Source organism: Centruroides vittatus, unplaced genomic scaffold (assembly GCF_030686945.1).
Source record: "Centruroides vittatus isolate TY-2023 unplaced genomic scaffold, ASM3068694v2 contig_926, whole genome shotgun sequence".
In the NCBI taxonomy this organism is placed as follows: Eukaryota; Metazoa; Arthropoda; class Arachnida; order Scorpiones; family Buthidae; genus Centruroides; species Centruroides vittatus.
Window position 1 is genome coordinate 885,073 of NW_027122612.1, and position 25,904 is coordinate 910,976.

The 25,904-nt window shown below is 26.5% G+C and overlaps 1 protein-coding gene across 3 annotated transcripts in view; it reads right to left on the reverse strand.

Moving 5' to 3' along the window:
• LOC136984619 (protein O-mannosyl-transferase TMTC1-like) overlaps positions 1-25,904 on the reverse strand; it is a 105,868-nt gene that overhangs the window by 34,098 nt on the left and 45,866 nt on the right. For all 3 annotated transcript variants that reach the window (XR_010882214.1, XM_067281683.1, XM_067281682.1), the window contains exons 2-4: positions 22,289-22,466; positions 18,307-18,380; positions 9,635-9,796 (exon numbers count right to left, since the gene is read on the reverse strand). Coding sequence is in view for 2 of the 3 variants with exons in the window: in XM_067281683.1 (XP_067137784.1) it covers positions 9,635-9,796; positions 18,307-18,380; positions 22,289-22,466 (414 nt within the window). In the remaining variant the exon portion in view is untranslated. The remainder of the gene's footprint in view (positions 1-9,634; positions 9,797-18,306; positions 18,381-22,288; positions 22,467-25,904) is intronic.

Here is a 25,904-nt window from a genome sequence, read left to right on the forward strand (position 1 = left end):
AAGATAAACTATTGTAATTAAGCTGTATAACATGGATGCCAGTTGATGAAACCTTGCAATTTGTGTATAAATAATTACGTATGCTTTAATAATAATAATAGTATATAACTGATGGTAAGTAACACGTATGATAAGTGGATTGTAACTCAACTGAGGCAAAACTTGAATCTTAAATTGACGTTTATGTAATTAGAGTACAGCGCACCTGATATGCAATATGCTGTAGTATCAGAGTTATAATAATATAATGTAAATGAAACGTGGGTAAATTTTGATTTAAGTAATTAAAATAACATAAAAATTATTTGGTTTCTCTTTTATTTTATAAATAATCTTCAAGTTTCTAAAGATCCGTCTTTGGAAACATAAGTAAAAAATGTTTAATCATTCGATTTAGTCTATTAAAAGTAATGCTGTATTAAGCATCACCGATGATCAATACTTTTGAAAAAATACTTCGATTAATCTCAAAGTTTTCTGGAAAAGAAATAGTTGAAACTGGTTTGAGTCATGAATCATTTCTTTGATCTAAATCAGAGTTTTGAACTATTTTTAATTCATTTTCTGTGGATACGGACCATTTTCTAGTGATATTAAACATAAATTTTCTTTATCTATATCGTATGAAACGTACTTTTTCCTTTAAAATTGGATGAAATTTCGAGAAAAATATTCTGGCTGTATGTAACCAATATTAAAAATGAATTTTTTACTAACTCCTCTTCGAGATTTTTTTTTAAAATATTGCATGCAACTGAATTAAGATTTTATATCAAATTTATTATTTAATTAACTAAAATTTTCTAAACTAAAAAAATAAAATATTTGCTGTTAGTAACATCTGTGATTTAATACAGATTTTAGATGATAAGCAGTGAATACTACGTAATAATTCGAAGACTGCATTCTATTTCGTTATTCTATAGATCCAAATTTTATTTATAGTCCATTAATAATATAGAGGAATAAAATTAAAAGTATGAATCTGGAAAAAAAAACCAAGATCTAAAAACTTAAGCAATCACGATTTTTATCACCTTACTTTTATTTTGGTCTGAAGAACTATAAAAGTCTAAGATCCTTGTAATAAAGTTGTACAAGCACATTAATTTTTGTCTTTACATCATTCAATTTACTACTTAACTTCGTTGGAAATTTCGTAACTATTCATTAATATTAATTTCATACTAAATTAGAAAAGTAATAAAAACGAAGAAATTAAATTTTCATTTCTTTTTCTAGAATAAATTTATCAACCGAGTCTTATACAATATTGAAGAAATTTAGCTATAATGAATTCTCTTCAAGAATTTTCATTTTTAAACTACGTTTTTTAAAGTATATTTAAAAAAAAAATCTATGTTTAGTATTATTTTTTAAATTTAAAATTCAATTTAGATCATTCTTAAGTGAAAACTAGCCATTTTAATGTGATTTTTTAAATATTTATTTATAGTAATTTAAAAAGGGAAAAGTGTAGATTAAATTTTGAGGAAAGTATAATAAAAACTTTAAATATTATCGCAGTATAACTTAGTTATGAAATATATTATTCTGTATTAGAATATAATACGTAATATACAGAGACGGACGGTTCAGTTTAATCAGTCTTTTGAAAAACCTGGCCCTGATATTATAGGTCTTTATTATTATCATATTGTTATAGAGACTTATAGACAATAACTACATAGGAAGGCAATGACTACAGGCACAGGAAATATAAGGTCTTCCACTTTAATGTCGTAGATAATGCACAAATAAACGCTCGTCGATACTTGGGTTTGATCTTGTATCCAATATTAGCGAGGATGTAGGAGCATGTTCAACAAGAAAGCCTTTATATAGCATTCTGTACGATAGCAAACAAAGAATTTTCGTGATTTAACAATGGAATTTAAACACCTTCAGCTTATTTTCTACGAGAAAACACAAAACTGATTTACATACTTCGTCTTTAAAATCTAGATATAAATAATTTGCAATGTCGTATTAATAATTTTGCTGTGGATTCCATCGGTTTAAAAAGAACAACATATTTCATACAAGTAATAAAATATTTTATGAGTAAATGCGATAAGTAAATCATGTGTCAACAGATTTCATTTGCATATCTCGCTAGCACTAGAAAGACGAAGAATAGGATAATTCTCTGTAGGAAATGACGTACAATAAAATAAGTAATGCGAAACGACGTCTTTTGATCAAGTTAATTGATAAAGATGGACTAAATATTAAAAATTCTAGCCAACAGTTGCTTTTAAATTACAATGCAGCTCGTTACACTGGGATATAAGAACACTGAGATACTTGAAAAAAGATATACAGCCCTAATTCAACGCTATAAAAAGATAACACGTACAATAGTCAACAGTATTGAAAGGAATGTCGAGTAAAATGGGAATGTAACATCGAAAACTAATTTCTAGCCTTGCTAATTGTAACGTTGCTAATTTCATCCACGAAGAACACCAAGTGAGGTTGTAGCTAGCATAATGTCACATTAACTGCATCCATGTATTGAGAAATATAGCAAAAGCTTTTACACGAAAGACAGCTTATGTAGGTGAGAGTTGTATTACAAATATAGATTAGTATACTTCTTTCCTGTGTATTAATGTTATTGATTCAAGGAAATAAATTTGTTATCGTTTATGTATAACTTCTGCTATTTAATTATTTAAAATAGTATATACAATATAGTTAGTTAACAGGAGTAAGTATTATTCAGTGTATGCTGTAGATGCATTTTAATGTCGCTGCTTTAAATTTAGATTGCTAACGACATACAATTTTGTATTTAAAAATTATTTTATTGTAAAATAAACGCACCACTTGCGAAGAATTAGTAAATAATAATCAGTTTTATACTTAAACCACGAGCTTCATTGTAATTGGAAAATGTTAACAGACTTATAATGGTTACGTTGATGTGTAGGCCTGGTATTTAATGAGTTTAGAAGTTCTTTGAAATCGCGCTATCTAATTAAAAATTGTTGCAGGTTGCAGACTATTTTATGTTGCATGATACCTAACTAAAAGTGCTTTATATGGTAGGATATTAACATTATATAAAAGGACAAAACATAAAAATCACCATTTTTACAATGAGTATCTTAAATAAGCGCCAAATCGATACCAAACTATAAAGTTAAAATAGTTTATCTGCAGTAAGTAGTTGAGTGGCTAAAATTTTAAATCCGTATACAGTAATATAATAACAATTAGTCATTGTTTATAGTTTTATTCTGTGAGAAATTCATTCCTTAAACAGATCTAAGAAACGAGTTCATTTGCGAATAACATAACATATAATATATTAATAATTTTAATTAGTTATGCATATTTTCTATCGACAACAGCATATCGTCTAAATATTGTGGAAAATTTATTAAATCTTTAATATTCACAGAGAGGTTATGTAACTTTAATTACTTTAATCAAATATATGGTAATTGAATCAATTAAGTCTAGGAATTTATTGATTAAGAGATTTAATAACGTATCAGGCATTCTTAATGAAGATTATTTAACGAAAAATTATTAAAATTAAAGTAAAAATTACTATCTCTATTTACTGTATAGGAATTATGCTAATATTGGTTAATATATATAAAGTAAGATATAATCTTAATTGCTTACTTAGAATTTTACACGCGAATAACCTGAACTTGTAAATTCGCTTTATTTATTAGCAATATAAATATATGCTAAATTTTCTGCTATTTATTATTTTTAAATATGAAAGCGCAAGTAAAAGGTCTTTCTTATTCAGACATTTACTAGAGTAAACTGGAATAAATAAATAAAATAAAAAGATTATATTTACTAAAAGTTACTTTTAAAAGGTAAATATTTCTTAACATATTTTATTGAATTCTTAATTGAAAACGTGCATTCATATATATATATATATATATATATATACTACTGAACGTTAAACATATTCCCAGCGCAAAATTTCTCAGATTTGAATACTGTCCTTTCAGAAAAAGCTTCCAAAATTCATAGGATTGAAGGTTTTATTTTGGAAATAAGAAAATTGTCAGTGTAAGACACGAAGTTCTATTCGTAAATCACGATTCTGACTTGTAATAGTTGATTTGAGAGGATGCTGCATACTATCAAAATCTAAAAGTAAATACTTGTTTAATGTCTTTGAGATAAATGGCTAATTGAGCAAAATATGCATTTTCATACTAAAGTTTAATTAAGAAATAATATAATGATTTTGTATTAGTTTTGAAAATTTGCAAGTTTTCTTTTGGATGAGATTACGACTCATTAGTTTGATATTTTATCTTGCAGTTTTTAAGTGACAACGTTTAGATTTTCTGTAAGATCAGCCAGGAAAGCTAACGTACTCATTCATTCAATACTTTGTAAATTCTTTACAAATTCTGCAGTGTAGTTTTTTATAGTTTCTTCTAGAATTGGTGTATTTCGGCCTTAAAATTAAAGAAGTGATTAAGAGTATTTCCAGCGCTAATCTTACGTACTTCAGAATACAGAGAAATATCACAATATTCAGCTTCAACATCTTAGAATATAATTAGCTTTCGAAGCACTCGATTAATAAGATTTATAATTTTAACAGTGTCTTTCATAACTTTATTAAGCTTCAGAAAATTTTCACCTCTTGAAATATACAATGTAGCATTTGAATATTGATATCGTTTTTAAGTAATACAAATAAGCCAGTATTTTTTTCCTGTCACACGCTTACCACCATCAGTCACTAAACAAGAACACTTAGTAAATCCTCCAGAATTGTTTACAAGTGAGGTGAGAGCTTGGAATATACCACACCAGTAGCATTGTGAAGTGACATTAAATTAAGCAATTCTCTTGTAATTGAGAAATCGTCATCAATATCATGTATCAGATACATCTGTACTTTAGATTTTTCCATTTTATTTTTCAACTGAAATTCTAGTTGATTATTCATGTTACAATTCTTCTTGATACTACTTGATGTACACTAAAGACATGGTTTTAGTGCTCTCTCTGCAATACTTCTGCCGTATATATGACACACTGTATAATAACTTCAGAATTTCTAAAGGATAAATAGTCTTTTTTGCCAAAAATAAACACGCTTCATACGAGACTTACAAGCTTACTTGAAGTTTTGAAGAATATAGTTTTGTTTCCTCAGTTTTGACTTTAGATTTACAAGTGGTTTATGGGGCTTCTCCATTTATGGTATTGTATATTTCTTTATGATTTGAATCACGTCTTCAAATCACAGGGCTTAGACATTGAGGCTTTCTTGAAATTCTATAAAAAATATTTAACAAACGATGGAAAAATGATTAACCTATTCTCAGAATCCACCATATTTCCCTTGTTACAAGAAGTAATTGTTAAACAAGATATTTAAAATAAAGAAAAAATATAACTACAGACCACAAGCTACTTTAAGTTGTGCTATTATACGCCCATTAGTGAAAAGAGGACTGAAAATAATAATTAAATTATTTAAATTAATTAACAATTAAAAATAATTATAGTAATTAAAATAGTAAAAAAATACAAAGTTAAAAGCGAAGCATTTTATCCGTTATTCATTATTAATTATAAAATTATTAACACATACACATTTACAAAAACGTTAATAACATTCAAATGAAATCAAAATTATGGTTATATATAATAAAAATAAGATAATAATACGGTAATTAAAATCTAATGATATTTACTTTTTCTGTTTGACGCCATTTTAGACTAATTCTTAACTACTTCTTAACGGAAATCTTGATAACAGGAAAATTTTTGGATAGAAATGCGGGTGAATTCGCCTGCACTTTTATAAAAAATTATATTGTTGTTCCCCCCTACCGTTGTTATTATTTAATAATTAAATAATTGTAAGTTTGGAACATCCTGTCGACGTGAAAAAACAGTTACCACACTGTTTATCGCAAACAGGACAATGAAAAATGGATCTAAAAAAGGATAAACTTAGATTTTTAAAAATATTATTTATGTATTGGCCTATAAATTGGTTTTATTGCATTGGAATGCATATAAAAGCGTTCTATTTAAAATTTTATTGTATTTTTATAGGTTAAAAGGACGAGAAATCCGGGACTGTCCCGAACAAACCGAGACGTATGGTCAACCCTCACAAGAGACAAATGTTTGACCCAATTCCGTTTTCTACTGTCCTTAGACAAAACGATTTTGGTGATACACTTTGGCATCTTGTGAAATATTGTCTCAGCTTATACACAACATTAAAGTCAGGAGGATTTTTTAACACATAATCCCACATTGTGTTAAAATTACAATAGTTTTTTAAACTGATAATTTGAAACTGTTTAAATAAGAAATTAACTCTAATAATATAATTAACTGCAAATATTAAAATTTCTTTATTTTCATATGATTAGAGCTTTAGACTTTGTAGTAGCGGACATTTCAGATATGTTTATTGCTTATTGTTTATTTTATTTTTTGTCTCTGGAAGAGAGATATATAAAAAGATAAAAAATAAGAATAATAAATTATTTTAAAGTAAATGTTAAAGAGAACAATTGCATTTTTTATCCCCTTCCTATAAAATCCATGTCTCAGACCAATGATGGAGAATGGAGAACAGAGGCCCCATTGGACCACCCTGTTCTAATATATAATATTTTAAGAATATTTACATAGTATTTATTATATATTAAATTTTCTTTATATTTTAAAATATTTCAGTATTACATTAAAAATTTTTAATATATATATTTTTTCCATTTATACAAGAGATGGGTTTTTTTCTATTTTTAATGGCATTGTTTATAACTTTAGATATAGAAAAATTAAAATATTTCAATTTAAATTAATTCCAGTTAAATTATATAGTGAAAGGCGAATGATATAATAAATATTTACAAAAATAAATTTGTAATTTAGAAGCTGGTATGTTCATAATTAATTTCAAAAATTAAAACAATTCTTCATAACTTTGTAGAATAACTCTTAAATATTAAGTTTTATTTAAAGAATATGTATTAAAAAGGCTAATTTTTTAAATTATATGTTAATTATTATATCTTAAAACTTATATTACCAAGACTTTCATAATTATACTTGCAATTCATTTCCTCAGATTTCGTGATACAGACTTCAGATGATACACAGAACAGCTTCATCATTTACCATAACAAAAATATGATAAAAATTATTATTCACAATATTTATATACCCAGTTAATACTTAAAATACCTGAAATTTTTAATTTCCTGGTATTTTAAATATTGCATTTAATATTTAATTAACAATTATCTCTTTTAAGCTACAGAAATTAAGTAAGTGTTTACTTATATTATGGGCTAATTCTCTACTGCTTATGCTACTCTTTAAGAAATATTAGAATATAACCATTCATAGACCAATAATAATTTTCCTGTGCAATGAATGTAATTTTCTAAAATTGCATTTAAATAAAATTAAAGCCAATCAAAAAATTTAAAAGAAGGTAAATTATCATCTTCTAGACGTAGCTAAACTATAAAACAATAAAGGTCGTTGGGGCTGCACGATCGAGGAGTAACACGGCATTTTCAAAGGAGGTAGTCCTGATTTTTGTTTTATCACTAAGAACGTGAAAAACTTTTTCCTGGATTACGTTGTAAAGTCATTCAAGCAAATTGTCTACTCGTAGATGGGATAGGATTTGATGACGTCGGCTAAAACTACATATCATATTCTGCTAGCTTTACTTCTACTATGGAAGAAATAACTTTGCTCGTTCAATCAATAGAAAGAATGCCTTCAAACCTTTCTACAAAGAACATCTTTAGTTATTTTTAAACGATTTTGAACATATTTCAAATATTATTAAAAAGGAAAGCATATTAAATCGTCAAGAACGGTATTAAAAAAATAATTTTCCTACATAAAATAATGTTTATGAAGTGAATTCGTCACTTCGTGAACTGCGAACTTCAAGAAAATTGTCACACGCAAACACGTACTTGGAAGAATATTGAGTTAAATACAAATTTATTTTACATGATATACAGATATATATCACAAAATATATTCAGGGTAAACGTTAGAATTTCGGAAAAAACCGTTTCCTTTATGGTAATACGTTTCCACTCCCTTTCTTGGCTGTCCTTTATAGGACAGCCAAGAAAGGGAGTGGAAATCTGAAAATGATTGTAAAATGAGAGCTCTAATCAAGGAGAAAACGGTGATCTTTCCGTTGATTAGAGCGAACTTGAACCAGGATATCACTTTTTATCAGCACACTGCCTTTCCATGGGAAGGAAAAAGCTATTTTCCTTTTACCTTTATCAAGTTTCGGAATTTCTCTTATTTCCTATTGGGTTTGTCATTTTCACGTAGTGTTGCATTCCTCTCTCATATTTCCTTCGTTTTACCCTTTTTAAATTGAGCGATTAACCAATCAAAGAGAGAAATCTCATCCCGAAGAGAGTACCAAACGAACGAGAAAAACGAAGTTATCGATAGACAAGTATTCACTATTTGTGAATGGATTAGAGATTGTTGTTTACGTATCTGTCAGTCCAACAATATGCTTGTCTTAATCTCTCCTTGTAAGATGTTAAGCTTATATTAATGTCTACATTGATTGATAAGATCTGATCCAGATAGTTGGAAATTGTTAATCTTCTTACAACTTTTAGATAAATTTATTACATTAATCAACTATATAAAGAGCATTGAATATTTTTAAAATTTATATGAATTTCATATAAAATAATATCTATATTCTTTGCTAATACATGCAATACATGAAATTAGTCAAGATTATTTTAATCATTGCTTCTGTGTCATTGATAAGAATTACTCATGAATTCTAATTTACTAAATGGGATTTGTTTATTTATATCTGAGACTTTACAGTCTCTGATATAAATAAACAAATCCCTAAACTGTAAAGTCAACACTGTACATGGGCCCCCTAATTTAAATTTGCTTGGGTTTCATGAAGATATAACGCGCCATTGAATTAATGTGGCTAGGAAGAATAACCATTCGTGTGAGGTAGAAAGTGAGAGAAACAGAAATCAAGGAAGGAAAATCTCGTATATTAATTCTTATTCCTTTTAAAATACATTATCTATAAGTAACAATATAAAATTATGTGTAGATTTCAGAGTTTAAAATAAGGTATCTTATAAAACACTCAAATGCACTTTTATGGAAATATCATGATATATTTATACCAAATAAAGTGGATGGAAAAACTTAGTATTTGGTAAATTTCTACGTTTAAACAAAAGAACGTTATGATAAGTGGAGATTCTAGTATTAAAATATTTATGATATTCAAGAATGAGAAAATGTCATATAAATTTATTAGAGCCAAATGGGAAAGAAAACAATAAAAGAAATCTTATCCGGTAATCGAGAACATTCTATCTTGTTTCAATCTGCTATTTCGTAAATTCATCCGGGTCATTAAAGGAAAGTTTAGAATCGATTCTTCACTATTTCATTCTGCAAACTACTTGCTGCACACGAAAAACAGTGGGCCATCACCTCGTCCTGCCTACTTCATGTCCAGTATAGGTCATAAAGGCAAGAATGGTTTGCTATTTTTCATCTTTACGTTTCTGATTTAGTGGCCAGAATTTCCTTCGTGTGTGATGCATTCTTCGCGTGTACTACTTACTTGATGGTTTGTTCCCACGATAGCAGAACTTGGTAAGAAAGTGAAACAGCTACAACGGTGACTCCGTGTTCTTTGGCCAGAAGTGACAGGGATGCAGATATAAGACTTATAGTAAACCACGTGATTGATTTTCTTGTGATACCGTTCGTGTCTTTGGAACACCTATGAGGATAAAAGAAAATCGATTACAACATACTCCTTTCTCTAATTTATCAGTTTTATTTATAGCTTTATTTTTAAAAATATAAACTTCTGAACCTAGAAAAGAATTAAACACTATTATTATTATTTATTTGATTAAAACAGTGAAGAAATTTGTATTCTTAATGATGATAACGGGAAAGTTTTCTGGAAATGAAGCTTTTTTAAATTAAAGTTTAATAAAATAAAACGAATTTTTAATTTTAAGCTCAAATTATGTAAGTAAAGTTTCAAAATATTAATAAAATTTTGATATTATAATGTAAATTTATAATAAAGCCTGTATTAAATTCGTTTGATTAGAAAATTTAGAATTTTATAAATTTGAATTTTGAATATTTTATAATTTATTAACATTTTAAAATTTTATAAATGAAATTTATATTTATTCTAATTCTAGAATAAGTGATAATTATTGAAGAAAATGTGGTATATACAAAAAATATGTTTGGTTAATTGAATTAAAATTTTTTTATAATAAAATATAGAGAAATTAAATATTAAACTTGAGAATAAACTAAATAAAAATAAATATCAGACAAACTTTCATATAGCTTATTGGGTTTAGATATTTTGATACAGTAATTAGGTCTGTAAATCTTGAGAATGTGTATATATTTTTAAGTTTTTAAATTGTACTATTTCACACAAATATAACAATTAATAGGAGAGAGTCGTGCGGTACTGACCACCTTAATATTTTTGGCCGTAACTAATATATGACTAGGGAAAAACTGATTTTTCAACAGTAATACACCTCAAAGAATGCTTCATAAAGTACATGGTGAGATTTCTCTAAAATTTTGCCTAAAGTACTAATTATTTCTATAATAGGTCATAAATTCCGGCAGTGCAAATATTGTTGTTCAGTACCGACCGACCAATTACTATTCTAAAGAATATTAAGATCTTAATTAAAATATAAATTGTTTTAGTGATTTTTATTCAAGCAAATAAAAGTACAAAATTCTTTGATAATAGTAGAATAGTGTACTATTGTACTATAACCAATAACAACATGATATATTCAAAAAAGTGAATACTGTACTTGGAAAACAGGAACAAATCTTCGAAAGTTTACAATGAACTTCACTGCTTACACTTGTCACAAATAAATTACAAAATATTTTCTTGATCGGCACTTTTGATATATGCCCAATCCTTACATGCAATACACTGCACCAAATCTTCATGAATGAATTTTTAATCTTAACCTTGTTGTTTTTCCAATTCCTTTATCGAAAATCCTATGCAATCTCATACTATACTCATATTTTTGCCAACTTGGATTGCTCTCATTCGATCTATTAATGTTGTTTTTGGAACAGAAAATGTCGAACCTGCCTGTTGTTGAGTCATATTGTTCACAAGAACTTCATCTATTACGATTTTCATGCCAGCTTTGATTCATTTTACTTTTCTTTCTCACTTTCTGTCATTTCTCACTAAATTGAAAAAAGAAAACCGAGACCTTTTCCTTAATAATTATTATTTTTTGATCAGTACTGCACGATGGTCGGTACTGGATGCTGTCACGTGGATAAAATTTTGGAAATTGTCCGTTGAATATAATTTTATATTGTGAAACTCATACGATTTGTCCTAACCTAATTTTACTACAGACAAAAAATACATCTTAAAATGAAATTAACTAATCATCCCCGGATTAAAGCCGAAAATAACTTTTGACGCACTAAATACAACAATTTTTTCTGGCTGATGGTTCCCACAACCCTAAACAAACAAAATAATCCCCAAAATACCTATGACAATGATATTCTTCTGTGCATGCCTGTAGAATGCGAAGAACTAGTAATGGTCGATAGTGAACGACTCTCCCCTATATATTTAAGATTTCAAATAAACTCGAGATCATTTGATTTAGTTGCATTGACTATCAAATTACTCCATAAAATTAAAAAGTGAGACTAAACAGTTTAAACGTTAGCAATTAGAGAGGAGTCAAGGCAATAAGATGTACGTACAGTACAAGTCATAAACAATTTGAAAGATAAAAGTCATCGTATTTAACCTTAGTTATACGAAGTTGTTTATCGTTTAAATATTTTAAAATTTGAATAATCGAAGTTAATAACTGATTTAATCTAATATAAGTTATCGTACTTCCATATATGTAATGGTTGTCTACAAAGTACAACATATTCATGCTTTATATTACACACGAGTATACTAGCGAGTGTATTCGTTCTTCTCAGGAATATTTTAAAAAATAAACTTACAATAATATATTTATACAAAAATACTACAGGAAAATTGATGTTAAGAAGTAAGCCTGCGATCTTGGAATTCGTTTTCGCATCGCTTCAGTTTCAAAAATCGATCTCTATGTTGGTCCTCTTTTTTTAGTTTTAGTCCTACGTTCTTTACCACGTGCTTCCCAATACTCCGCCATGATGGAAAATAACGAACTGTGTGCACGATCATATGCGCAGCTTTCCAGTTTGAAATTTGTGAGAAATTTAGTTTGAGATTTAAATAAATAAACAACGATAAAGTCGTAATATATTAATATATTTTATTATTTTAAATCGACAACAGACGGCGCTGTATTCTGTAAACAGTCCACGTGGTTTAAGAATGGCGGATGTATTATTACAAGGTGTATATGAGAACAATACCCCCCCTCCCCTATTGCATATAGAAAAACGCTTGAATTTTTGGAGATATCGGAAATTTTCAAAAAATTTTGCCCTAAAAGCTACCAATATGTATAATTTCAAGTGTATAGGACTGAATTTTATATACTGGTAATGTCTACATGGATAAATTACATAAAAATGTAAGAACAACTTTAAAATAATATAGATTAGAAATTAGAAAACTTATTCTAGATGAAAATTCCATCTAATTTGAATTACAGTATTCAATATTAAACATTTACTATACATTAGATGTCCATTCCATATTTAGGACATGTATATCATGCTAAATTGAATATTCCATCACAAATCTGTTACTCGATCTTTACATATTGATTACAAATTAATAGTTATTGGCCCACTAGTTTAATGTGTGAATTTATTCGTATTTATATTAAAATTATACTACCTTATATTATGCGTATAAAACTTTAAACTTATTTCAAAATTTCTAGCAGAATTTTTCAATAAACTAAATTTTTCCAAATACTTGTATGCACACAAGTATTTTTAAACTGAATAAATAAATAAATAGATATGTTTGAATTATATATATATATATCACTTAATGTCGTAGCAATTCGTTTACTTAAAACAACAATAAGATAAATACATAAGAATAATAATTATTAAAATATAAACAATAGGTTATATCGAAAGATATGAGTTAAATGATGATTTATGTAACTAATTAAAAAAATAAATTAACAATTTGTAAATGAAAAAATCAATTTGTATTAATTTTTTCTTATATATTCTCTTTTAATGGCTAATCTAAAACACATCTATGAAGAAAAGATAAATTACCTTTCCTCATTTCTTTAATTTTTACAGATTGTTCCATTTTAAGTGTTATAAAGTTAAATAACCAAAATGAACTGTCGTAATTTTTTTTCTTCCTTCTGTTCTTAGTTTAAGGATATCCGTTAAATAGGCAAAGAGCTAAACCGTGTAGTCTTGTTATTTACAGCACCTTCTGTAATTAAGCACCATCTACCAATTCATCACTGGTGTCAAACGTGAAACTTTTGTGCCTTACTGGCCAGCAGAGACACTTCCTGAACCCAGGACTTGTATGGATTCCCTCGAGAAGCAAATGCAGCTTTTACAATTTAATCTTCAGCTTATCTTATCGGTACACTGAATGACTGATATACTGTAATCATCGATTTCATTTACGATAATTAAGTAAAATCTATTCATAATGTGAATTATTTTTCAATTATTATAGCCTACGGTTATATAAAGATGCACCATTTTAATTCTACTACAAATTTTAATTTTTAATTAATTAACAGTCGACTTTATATTGTATGTTTGATACATAAAAAAGAGGAAAAAGTAATACAAAATTAGTTATTTTTTATGAATTATAAAATGTATACATTAATTTTGGGAAATAATAGAATTAGAAATAAAATACACCATTTTATATTCTATTTCACTAACCAATTGTCGTTAAGACAAACATAACCCGAAGTAATGCGAATTAAATTCTTTTACATATTTTATCTTATTTATTTTTCAGAGGACGTTCTACAGAAGAAACTTTTTATCGTTTTTCTCCTCTGCCATCTGCTAAGATTATTGTCTTTTCTTACTATACCCTATACAAAAGAAATAAAAAATCTGATGATATACAAAAAAATAATAAACAGGAAGAATAATTGAGATTAAAAGAAGTAATTCAAAAAGAAAAAGTTTTGTTTTTATATTCCATTTATTAGCATATTTCACTATTATATTGAGCCTACACTTTAGATTTTATTTGTAATTCAACGTTAGCTTCCTTCGATATAGATCAACGCTTCTCGTCAAATTCTAAGAAAATTTTATCAATGATTTACATTGATATTTTTATTATCGAATCAATATACTTATATCTTTTCTTCTAATGCAATTTTTATTCACCTAAGGATTTTTCAACGAAAGTAAAAACGATAATTGCAAACTATTGAGAAGAAAGTTTTATTGAAGATCGATGACTGAATCATATATGACAGGAGCCGAGATTTATACGTGTATAATATAAATTTCAAATTGTGCCGGTCACCTTCTTCCTCTATAAATCTATCGCCCATTCATCCTCCCTGGTCCAGGGGGACTCTCTCCATCTATTGCTGGATAATCGTAAAGTGACAGTAAAGTTAACTATCTCACTCCACCTAGTTTTTCTATCCAGACATTAAGGTGGTAGTAAAATGTCCCGCACACATTTGGTAGAAATGATGGATGTCAAGAGTTTTAATACTTCACTTTCTGCAGTGGGAACATTTGGATGTTTCATCGTAATTCCTCTGTACTAGAAATGATCTCGTTTGCATAATCTCTACATGAAATATATTAGCATCTTTTCTGAACTCTATCATTCATACTAAACCGCATAAATGTAACACTAAAAACAATTGAATTAATTTTTCTTTACTGAATTAATCAGGTATAATTTAATGTTGTACAAAATTTATTTTTAAAACTAAGTAAATTATTTAAATGTAATTGCAGTTTTAATGTTAGTTTCCATTTTCATGTGCGATTTTAAGCTGCACATTTATTATTTTTTCTAATTATATATTCAGAAATATATAAACTTTATTTAAAAAAATAAATTAAGTTTGCATGAATAATGAGATGCAATATAAAAGTTTTAAGAAATTAGATGCTGGAAGCCCATGAGCAGGATTTTCAGAAGGATGGAATTTTAAAAAAACACATTAATTTAATAACCTATTTTATTAATTTTAAAATATATATATATATATATAGAATAACACAATACAGCAGACTAAAAAGAAACTGAACGAGTACAAATTTTTTATTTATTTAAGTTTTTCTAAGTGGTGGGAGTTGAACCCTCACAACTCCATATGCACGGCCGTATTAAACACGGATATAATTAAATTTATAACTAGCCAAAGCCGTGAATACTGAGTTAATAATAATATAATTGTAATTAATTAAAATAAATACAACTATAAAAATTGATGTAAATTACAAAAAAAATGTAAATAAGTAAGTTCTATTTTAGCTTAAATTAATTATCGATACAGTAATGTTTATTACGAATATGCGGAATACATATATTGTATTTTATAAGTAGACTAATAATTACATTTTAAGGCAATTTTTTAACTTTGTATTTTTTTATAAGTTGAATTTTTCAGTTAATGCGAAGCACCAACCTTTCAGAATAGAATTTGTACTGATCATAATTATACTTATTACAGGAGAGCTTGACCCTCAATGGGGTCAAGTGAGGGATGGAAACGATGTCTATACTAAAGTAGAAGTCTGCATTGTATTCAAACTTAGACCTAAAAGACAGTAATTTAACAATTATTCATGTATATATATATATAAGTTGAGATTTTTTATATTTAGCTGACATTTTGTTGTTTAGATTACATTAAAAATCTTTAAATAAACAAATAATTAATATATATATATAAATGCATAGAATTTCAAATTATTTTTTACAAATTTTTAATTAGAAAAAAATTTAAAAAGGAAATTTTAGACTAAATTCATGTAATTTGATTTAATATCCAAGAGTTAATTAGAAACAAGCTTTGGCGCATATAAAACAATGCTATTAACTATTTTACTGGAATTTTTTATACATTTCAATGAAAACAATAATACATACTCATTCCTTTCTAAGCATTTAAAAAGAAAAATATATACGTAAACTAGATTTATAACTTTTCGTAGAGAATAAGTAAGCTTAAGCCACAGAAATTCTTCAGAAATATAAATACAGTAAATGTACTTCTGTCAGCTGAACAAAATTTATAAAAATTGTAAATAATTAGTGAATAAATGAAAAGTATTCTGACTTTTTTTCAACATTTACTTAGAAACAAATTGGAAACATAGTTTTGTTTAAAAATTAAAGTTTAATATATATATTTTTAAATATTTGTTAATATTTTATGGGAAAAAATGAAACGATATATTATCATCAAAAATATTTGAAATTTTTTCGTTTTTAAAACAAAATAGTCGAAACGAAGTCATTACTCATTATTAAAATTTATCGAAGAAAAATCAATTACATGAAAAGATGTAAAATATATTCATTAAAATCTTGGAAGAGACGAAGAAAATGGATGATTACTACTTGAAATATTCTTGGAATTTTTGGATTTTTTTAAAAGTAATAATAGTAAAGTTGAAAGAGTATATTTTAGTAATGCAAATTTAAAAAAATAATAATAAAAAATAAATAAACTGACTTGTGAATATATGTATATATATTAAAGTCTTTCGGCTATTTTTCAGTATTTTCAACAGTGTTTGGCATCGTGCCACACATCAAAACGGTAAGCGGAAATTTATTTTCTTCACTCATTATTAAACATTATCTTTTATTCCCTTTTTTTATTATTCTACAGATTCAAAACTTGTCGTGCACACAACATATTTACTCCTAGTACCTTTTTAGAAATTCATCAGATGTAAATTCGTTTGAAGATATTTGACATGCGGTGAAAATAAATTTAAATAAGTTTTAAAAAAAATTAAAGATGATCATCAATGTCGAATCGTTACTATAAATGAATCAAATTTTATTTTTTCGTTTCTAATTTGATAGGTTAATGTTTCGTTAAAAATGGAGGAAATTTTAATAGTTATACATCATAATTTTTAATTTTTATATTCAATCTTAATGTAGTTTATAAATATTTTAATGAGAAGTATTAAAAGTACAGATGTGTAGTACGTTAAAAAATTTTTAAATTAAAATTTTATGGTTAAATTTTATTCAAAAAACAAGATATAAATGTGTATATACTAAGCTAAAAGCAATAATTCATTGACGATGTTAATACTTTATACTATTTTAATGGTTGCAGGACAGATTCAATGGAATTAGTTGCCATAATCACTTTCCATTATAAATTATGAAATATAGCATAGATATATAGAATATTAAATATAGAATATGTTTTTAAATTAAAATCAACGTTTACTCTTTCGAATCTTATGAAAGGTTAGTCTGAGTTGAGAAAAATAATAATTATTGTTACTATTTCTCTTTTAAATCTGCCTCTAACTTATAAATAAATTAACAAATTTTAGATTGTATTCATTTTATATACATAATTATAATATAAAATATTATTTTGTATATGTAAACTGTAAAATTACTATAACATTTGGCTGTTTTTTTCCTTATAAGATTATACATTCCTCAAGCATTTTATTATGGAAGTTATCGCTTGCCTTTTTTGCCATTATAAATTCAAAATTTTTTAAAATAATCGATTTAAATTTCTATTTTTAAACAATTTAAGTTCGACAGTTTCTTTATTACTAGAATAGCATTTTTGTAATATATTATGTATCGAACGATATTGAACTTGGACGACATACTCTTCACTTGTATCCATCACAAACGATATGTAATATATATCATTGTATATATTGTTTATGATAATATAATATAATATAATTGAAAAGGGGTTCATAGAAATGTCACCCAAATACACATTGTACAATACACTACAGTTTAAGAGCCTTTTGTTTAAAGAGGAAACATATATTGGATATTTCACAATTATAATTAACTTTATTATAATATTTCTGTAAAAAAAATCAAACTTTTAATTTAAATTTAATAAAAATAAATCAGAAAAAGATTTATTTCGAGTAATTAGAAATATTGTAAAAGCTTTTAATTTAAAAAGAAAAATTTATTTAATTGAAAAGAAAATTTTTTAAATTTGTTTAAACAAGAAGACATTTAATTAAATGTTATTCACTTAAAATTTTAATTTTTTTTAATGATTAATAAAAAGTATTTGATCTTACCGAACGTAAGCTATTAGAGACGTCAAATAAAGAACACAGCATAATACGTCAGCTCTTCCAACAATACTTGAAACCTGTACAAATGAATAAATATTGTAATTTAACTTAAAGATGTCATCTATTACAACTTATCTTTATAACTATCTCAAACATAAATATTATAAATGATATTTGGTTAGAAGTGGGTGGAGCAAATATCTTTTTTAACGAGTGAATATAAAACTTATGTGCCACTTAGATTTAATTGCCATCGATTTAGTTTAAGGCAAAAATAAGATTTACATATTAAAATATAATTTTGAAAAATTATTACTTATCTCCCAACGGTAAAAGCTGTTTTCATTTTTTTATTATTATTCAATTTTATTTTATTTTTCTGCTTTTTAATGAATGTAAGAATATTATTTTTTTAAAAAAACCTTTACATTTACTATATTTAGAAGACCATAAAGTTGTGTTTTATGATAATTAGTTTGAATAAGATGGAAAAATAATTAAAAATTTACATAAAATGATATTTAATAAAATGAAAACTTTTACTATTTTGCGCAAGTTTAATAAAATTTTAGTTTTATAAAAAAAATCACCTAAATATTGCATTAACTAAGTTATTATTCTTTTAAATTGATTTTAACTTATGTAAAAATCTGCAAATCAGTTTTAAATTACATGTAATAAGTTGGAGATCATTTGCATAATTTATCATCCAATTAATTCTCCATAATCGTTTACTTTCCTTTTTTTTATACTCATCAATGACGTCACGAACAAGACAACATCTTCGTTTCTGTCGATACAACAAACGAGAACTATTCTGTAGCATCCCATTCTTCCGGAAAATCCCTCTGGTTCCGTTGCCAGGTAACCACCGGTGGAGGGAATTAAATTATCTTCCTCCCTCCTCCTCAAAAGGTGGGAGACTTGAATGGTTTTTGACATTTTTTCTCCTCCCCCTCTTCTTTTACTGATCTATCTACTCTACTGTTTTTGATTAGATAGAAAAGATTTTTAAAATGTATAGTTCGTTATCATGCTTTTAAACACGTTGAAGAAAATTATATTTAAGACTGATTAATAAGTTGTAAATTGTTAAAATTTCTCTTTGATCGTAACCGACTTTAATGTAATTTATCCAATTTTTAGATAGATAATCTTTTAAGCCGATCAGTTATTTTTTTTCTAAAATACGATACTTATAATCTTTCCTTTTAAAGGTTTCTTTCTTACACTTGTCTAATTTAATTATTAAGTTCATTAAGCTTTGACGTTTTTAACTGTATTTTATAAGACGATTCGTGAGACATTTTCAAACAGAACTTTAAAATAGAATTAACTAAAAATTGAAGTATTTTTTTACACTTTAAAAATTCTTTATAACATTCATTTTCACTTGACAAATGAAACACGAGTCTATACATCAAACAGCATCATAATTATGGCTTATCATAAAGATAATATACCATAATTATCATCTCATAGCTTAATATATATTAATTATATGTTTGATTATATAATTAATTAATTATACGATTTATCATATAAGATAAAAGTTAAATTTATATAATTTTAAAACGTTTATTTGATAAAAATGCAGTGGGGGTTGTTAACTAAATTGCTTTATGTAGAATAAACAATTGAGAAAATCTATTCCTCGTAGGTTATATTTATAGAAATTAAATTAAATTTTTTTTAAAATAAATAAAAGTTTTCATTTTTGATATAACTAAGACATTAATCAAGAATATTTTAAATTAAATTTGCAATAAATACAATTATTTTACCCACAACGAACTGAAGAAGATAAAATAAGTAAAGTTTAATTAGCTTTAAAGTAATTATTTTAAAGATAATAACATTTTTAAAGAACCTTCAAGATTTAATGTTTTAAATAAGTTATATTATAGAAATCTACAGAAGAGATTTTTTTTATTTCATTTTATCTTTTCTTCTATTATCGTTCATGATTATTTCATTTGCTTGTAGTTTATCCAGTATAACATTACATGTTACATCTAACTCAATAATTAACCAACACATTGTAGTGCAGAATGTGCTTACTCTGCTAATTGAGCAAAGTGCAGTTCTGTGTGTCTATCATTCTATGCAACACAATGCTCAGTGATATACTTCCAATATTAATTAAACGAGTTGGCTGCTGTCGGTTATTCAGAAAGAATGTAAAACTACAAATAAATCTTTGGAAAAAATGCTGAAATCTACATTTTCTTTTTTTAAAAATAAGAATATAAAAAAACGGATATTTTCTATTACTTTTTGTAGGAGTTATGGATTTTATAGACCGTAAAAAGTGAAGTAAAAACTTCGAAACTTAAACGATATCGCTGTGTTATATTCTCTACAAAAGGAAAGCTAAACTATCTGGATCATTATTTGTAGACCCTTTTCGCAATGACCTGCCTCATCGACAAAGACACTTTGCTTGAAATCAATCGATTTTCTATAATCGGATTATTGCGTGTTTCTTTTAACTGGTATTCGAAACCATGCAGGCTATCTTCCTTTTCTTCTTAACACTTTCATGCTAAAGGCAGAAAAACTGAGCATGGCAACAACAAACGATCTCTTCCATTATAAAATAATACTAATAATAATAATAAAAGTAAAACAGGAAATCCAAAATAAATTCATCAGTTATCTAAATTTAATAAATAGTTTGAAAAATTGATTATTAAATTCTTATTATCTTTTCGATGTAGATAAAAAAAAATAAGAAATTTAAAATAAACACATAGAAGAGTTTTATTTTCTTATTTCACTCGAAAGAGAATTTAAAATAAAATAATAAAAAAATAAATAAATATAATAAAGAAGATTTGTTTGTGCTTAAATTACAATCGAGTTTTCTACAATCGAAACAAAGAATTAAAATAGTAAATATTTAATCTTTGTCGACCGATTTGCTTCGGGCAGTTTTTCCGTTTTCAAAATTAAAAATGGAAAAAAATAAAACTTATAAAAAAATGTTGTTTTTATCCAATTAATAAAAGTTAATTTTTTGAGTGAAGCTTATTATAATTATCTAACTTCGTACGTAAAAAACATCAGATATAAGTAAATAAATCCAAAATTAAGTTACATTTTTTATATTCTTATAAATAAGATAACTTCTAAGGAATATTTTAATGTATTTTCGCTTTAAAAAACACATATATGAAGTAACTGATTTAATAATTTATAATGTAATTTTTGTTCTTTATAATCTTGTTTTATTGATTTAGTTAATGATTATCGCAGGATTTTTTTTAAAAACCTTTCCTCGCACATGGCATTGTTTATGTTTTCTACCATGCCCATAATGAAGGTAAATTAAATCAGGTAAAAATTTCTAAAATTACTATCAGCTGTAGATAAAGCCTTTACTGTTATGTCATCCAGCCAAATTATGGTATGAATGCAAATTATATTTATTACGAATGAAAATATCGATTGAAAAATCTCTTCTTTTTTATCGATATTTCTAAAATATTCTTTAGAAAGTAGCCATTAATATAATACAAAATAAATATATAATACTTTTTTTTTTACCTTCGACTGCATGAAACAAAATTTTTTTCGACTAATTCTTTTCCATTAAAGGAAAGTACTTTTGTCTCTAAGCAATTACAAACAATGAAAGTAAACATTCAAAAATGCATTATTATATTTGCTTATATATATATTTATACATAAGCTTTCCTTCCATACAAAAAATTCTTTCCAACATTTATTAAATCATAAAATTGCTAAGTTTTTTTAATATTTCGTAAGTGAAAACATATTCTCAGAGTTTCGTTTAAAAAAACGATAACAAACGAATGTAGAAAACGCTTTTTTCCTCTTAAAAAAATTCTAAAGCGCTTCTTTCTAAGTATTTACATGTTGCAAAATGTGGAAATAGAACTTGCAGTCGTCTTAAATGAATTCAAAAAAAATCGAGTCTTTTTTAAAGAAAAAATTACACGATAAATATGATTATACTTACAGCTTCTGTATGGATGGGATGAGATGCGAAAAAGAGTGCAGCAGTGATAGTTGCTTCCCTTCTCCAAGCTAAAACTTCTTTACATAACTGCATGAACAACGTTACTGCAGTAGCATGTAGAACTACGTTGAGTAGATGATACCCTAACACAGATTGACCTCCAGCAGACATGTTTAACCTGATAAAGAATTAAATTTATATATTTTACAATTAAATTAAAAGTAATTTATAATTAAATATACTTCAAAAGTGTAATTTCATTATAAGCAACAAAACAAATTTGAACTATAATTGTAAGAATAACTGTTACAGTTATTCTTACAATTATAGTTCAAATTTGTTTTGTGTTAATGAAAAGAATTACTATAATAATAATTTTATACAAATATTACGTTAAGTTGTACTTTAATTTATATTTTCCTGTACGGAAATAAATTGATTTTGTAACATAATAATTGAATTTGTTTGTCTGTCCTCTATTGTTGAATTCTGTTTACTATGAAACTCGTGAATGATGATGATTGATCATGTAATATATGTATATAGCACTCGACAAATAATCACCTTTTTATCATTAAATTGTAATTTTTTAAAATACTATTTTCAACTGTAAGAAATTTTTAAATAATATTTTACATTTTATTTAATGTTTTACGTATTTTTCTACACAAAACAATTTTGGTAACAAGAATGGCTAAGGTTTTATATATATAAATAACTGGAGGGTAAGAATGATGACACGTGTGATAGATTTCTTTGTATTACATGTTGATACAATGAAAAAACATTCCGTTTGGGATTCCATTCTTATCACCGCAACTATGTCAAAATTTACATAATTAAAGCATTTATCTTACACTATAATTTTATACTGTCAATTATTTTAAGATAATATCGAAGGGCTACTAGACCTCTTCATTGTTGATGAATATTTTTAAGCTTTGAATAATTTTATAGTGTAGGGCACCAGATTTCATCGCTCTTGATGAATTCTTTTTGAGGCATGAACTCTGATAATGAAATTTTGGCCAATATTCATATTTTTTATCTACATACTAATTTAAAATTAATAAACAATTTACTTTTTCGTTCCGGAATTGGGCCAAACTCAGGTGTCTTAGAACGTTTTCCATTGTAAAGCAAAATGCAATGTATTAGCTATTTAAGATGGAGTGTAGAAGACCTCGACGAGATAGTATTTTCGGATTCTTTAATATATGATGTTTTTAATTCTGAGAAGATAGATAATAAAGAAGACGAATCTTTTAACCATATATCTTCTCCGGAAAAATCAAAACCTGCAACAAATCTTTTGAACTATTTTGACCAGTAAGTGAAATGGAGATAGAATAAATTTCATCTTCCGATTGTTCTGTAAAGTTGCTTCATAATTTCACATACAAAAAGTTTTTGTTTTTTGTTTTTAAATGATCAACTCAAATCAATTCGGGAGGTCGCAAAATCATTGAAGAAGATAATCGACAGTTTCGAGACGAACTGTCACAGCTTACTAAACGTATTGACAAGCTGGAGAAGACGGCGAATTGTTATGCTAAAGATAGAGGTATTCTTGAATTTGAACTTAATCAAATAAATAATGAACAATTTTCAAGTTTCAAATTTCCTTTCATCAATTCTACCATATACTAGAACTGTCACTATTTTTTCCCTTTGAACATTTAAATTTCTTTGAAAAAAGGGATTTAAATACTCTGGAGTTTGCTATTGACAAAGTAATGGTCTTAACAATTTCTGGTTTGATAAAGAATGTAAAACTCTGCAATTAACTGTCCGCTCTATCCTTGGTTAGTGGCGTATCTTGAAGTTCCTTTATTATTGAAGAAATACTTGGTATATAACAAAAATGTATAAAAATCCTACCAATCCTTCATAAACAACTTGGCTTCCACAAATTCTTCCATGTTTTGGGTTTCGGAAATATTTCTTTCCTTTTTCAGATTTAAATACTAATGGGAGAAATGACTATTTGGATAGTTTTTTTTTACTTTAAGTGTACTTCAGATATCTTTGAAACAGATTCGTGACAATTCTTTCATAGATCGTGATAAAATAACTTCCGAATTTTTGAAATACTCTTCTACTAAATCGAAACAACTTTAGTTGGAATGGTAGAATTCTATTTTTTTTCGGAACTCATTCCTGACAATTGAAATACTGTATTATATATTATGGTATGAAAGAGAGGTGACCGTAGTGACCTTCAGAACTATAAACCTATCGCCTTGTTGACAAATTTTAGAAAAGTTTTCTGCTACTTATTAGAGAACAGATTGATCAAACTAATGAAAGAAAATAGTTTTTTTCTGGATTTTAACAGTTTGCCTGTATTAAAGGACGAGGCACCTCTAATTTAATTTTTCTTTTTTCTAGTATGATAGAATTAACCATACTAGAATTAATTACTGATACTTATTTATCGAATGAATCTATCTTCAAAATTCATTAGGATTATCCAGGGAGCTGTCTTAATAAGTTCATAGTTGCTGTTCTTTATTAAAGTGAATGGACCTATGTGGTGAATGGATTGGGAAATCTCCCACAGAGTGATCCACTGAGCCCATATTTATTTATTTTATACATGAGACATCTTCAAGCTCCCTTCTCCAGTAGATCATCAGATAATATACACCTCCTCCCTATGAAATTTCTCACTTACATATATGCAACATAAATATATGCAGACGACATTATGGTTATGGCTAAAATGCAAATATATCTTAAAAGAATGATAAATTTATTCTGTAACTATTGTAAAGAGGAAAGTTTCAGAATAAATCCTTCTAAATCTAAGATTATAGTTTTTGTCTGAGTAGAAGACTGCGCAAGTAAGATAAGCGGTTCCTTGGAAATTATCAATTCGATGTTGTAAATGAATACAAAATACATAACAGTAATCTTTGATTGTCATCTGGCATTCCTCTCTCATGTTTTCGAAAGCGACCTAAGTAAACAAAAACTTATTTTTTTGTTTACAAAAGTAAAATTAAGTAATTTAAAAACATTTTTTCGATTTTTTTGGTGTTTTTTGCTTGGAAAAATGTCTTTACTCAGCACCGACATGGCGATATATTTCTTGGACGAATTTAGAATCAATCCAATTACAGTTTGTTAGATATTACTTCAAATTAGATCGATCAGTCCCGGAATCTGCCATCCAAATTAAAATTGAAAGATTTCCTCTAAAAGTTAATAAAATCATTTAGAAAGTTTGTAAACAATATACTTAGTTTTCCAAATTTGCGCGAAAAATATCTTTTTACAATTAATGACGAAAAAATACACCCAATGTAAGAAGAAAGCCGAGTGGCTAACGCATTTCTGCAATCCAACTCTAATGTTTACTGATACAAGAATATTTTGAAATTCACTGGTCGATGATGTCCTCCTGATGGTCCAGAAGTCTTTTGGCTCTTGATCTGGATAGAATTAATCTCTGAATTTCATTTGCGGTACTTTTTCAGCTTACCAAATGCGAGTTATTTTTTCCATTATAATCTTCATTATGAAATAATATCGACCCTACATACTAATTAGATTAATCAGAGTTTTTTTTTATAAAGGTAAATTAATATTACTTTACCCTGATGTTTGTTTT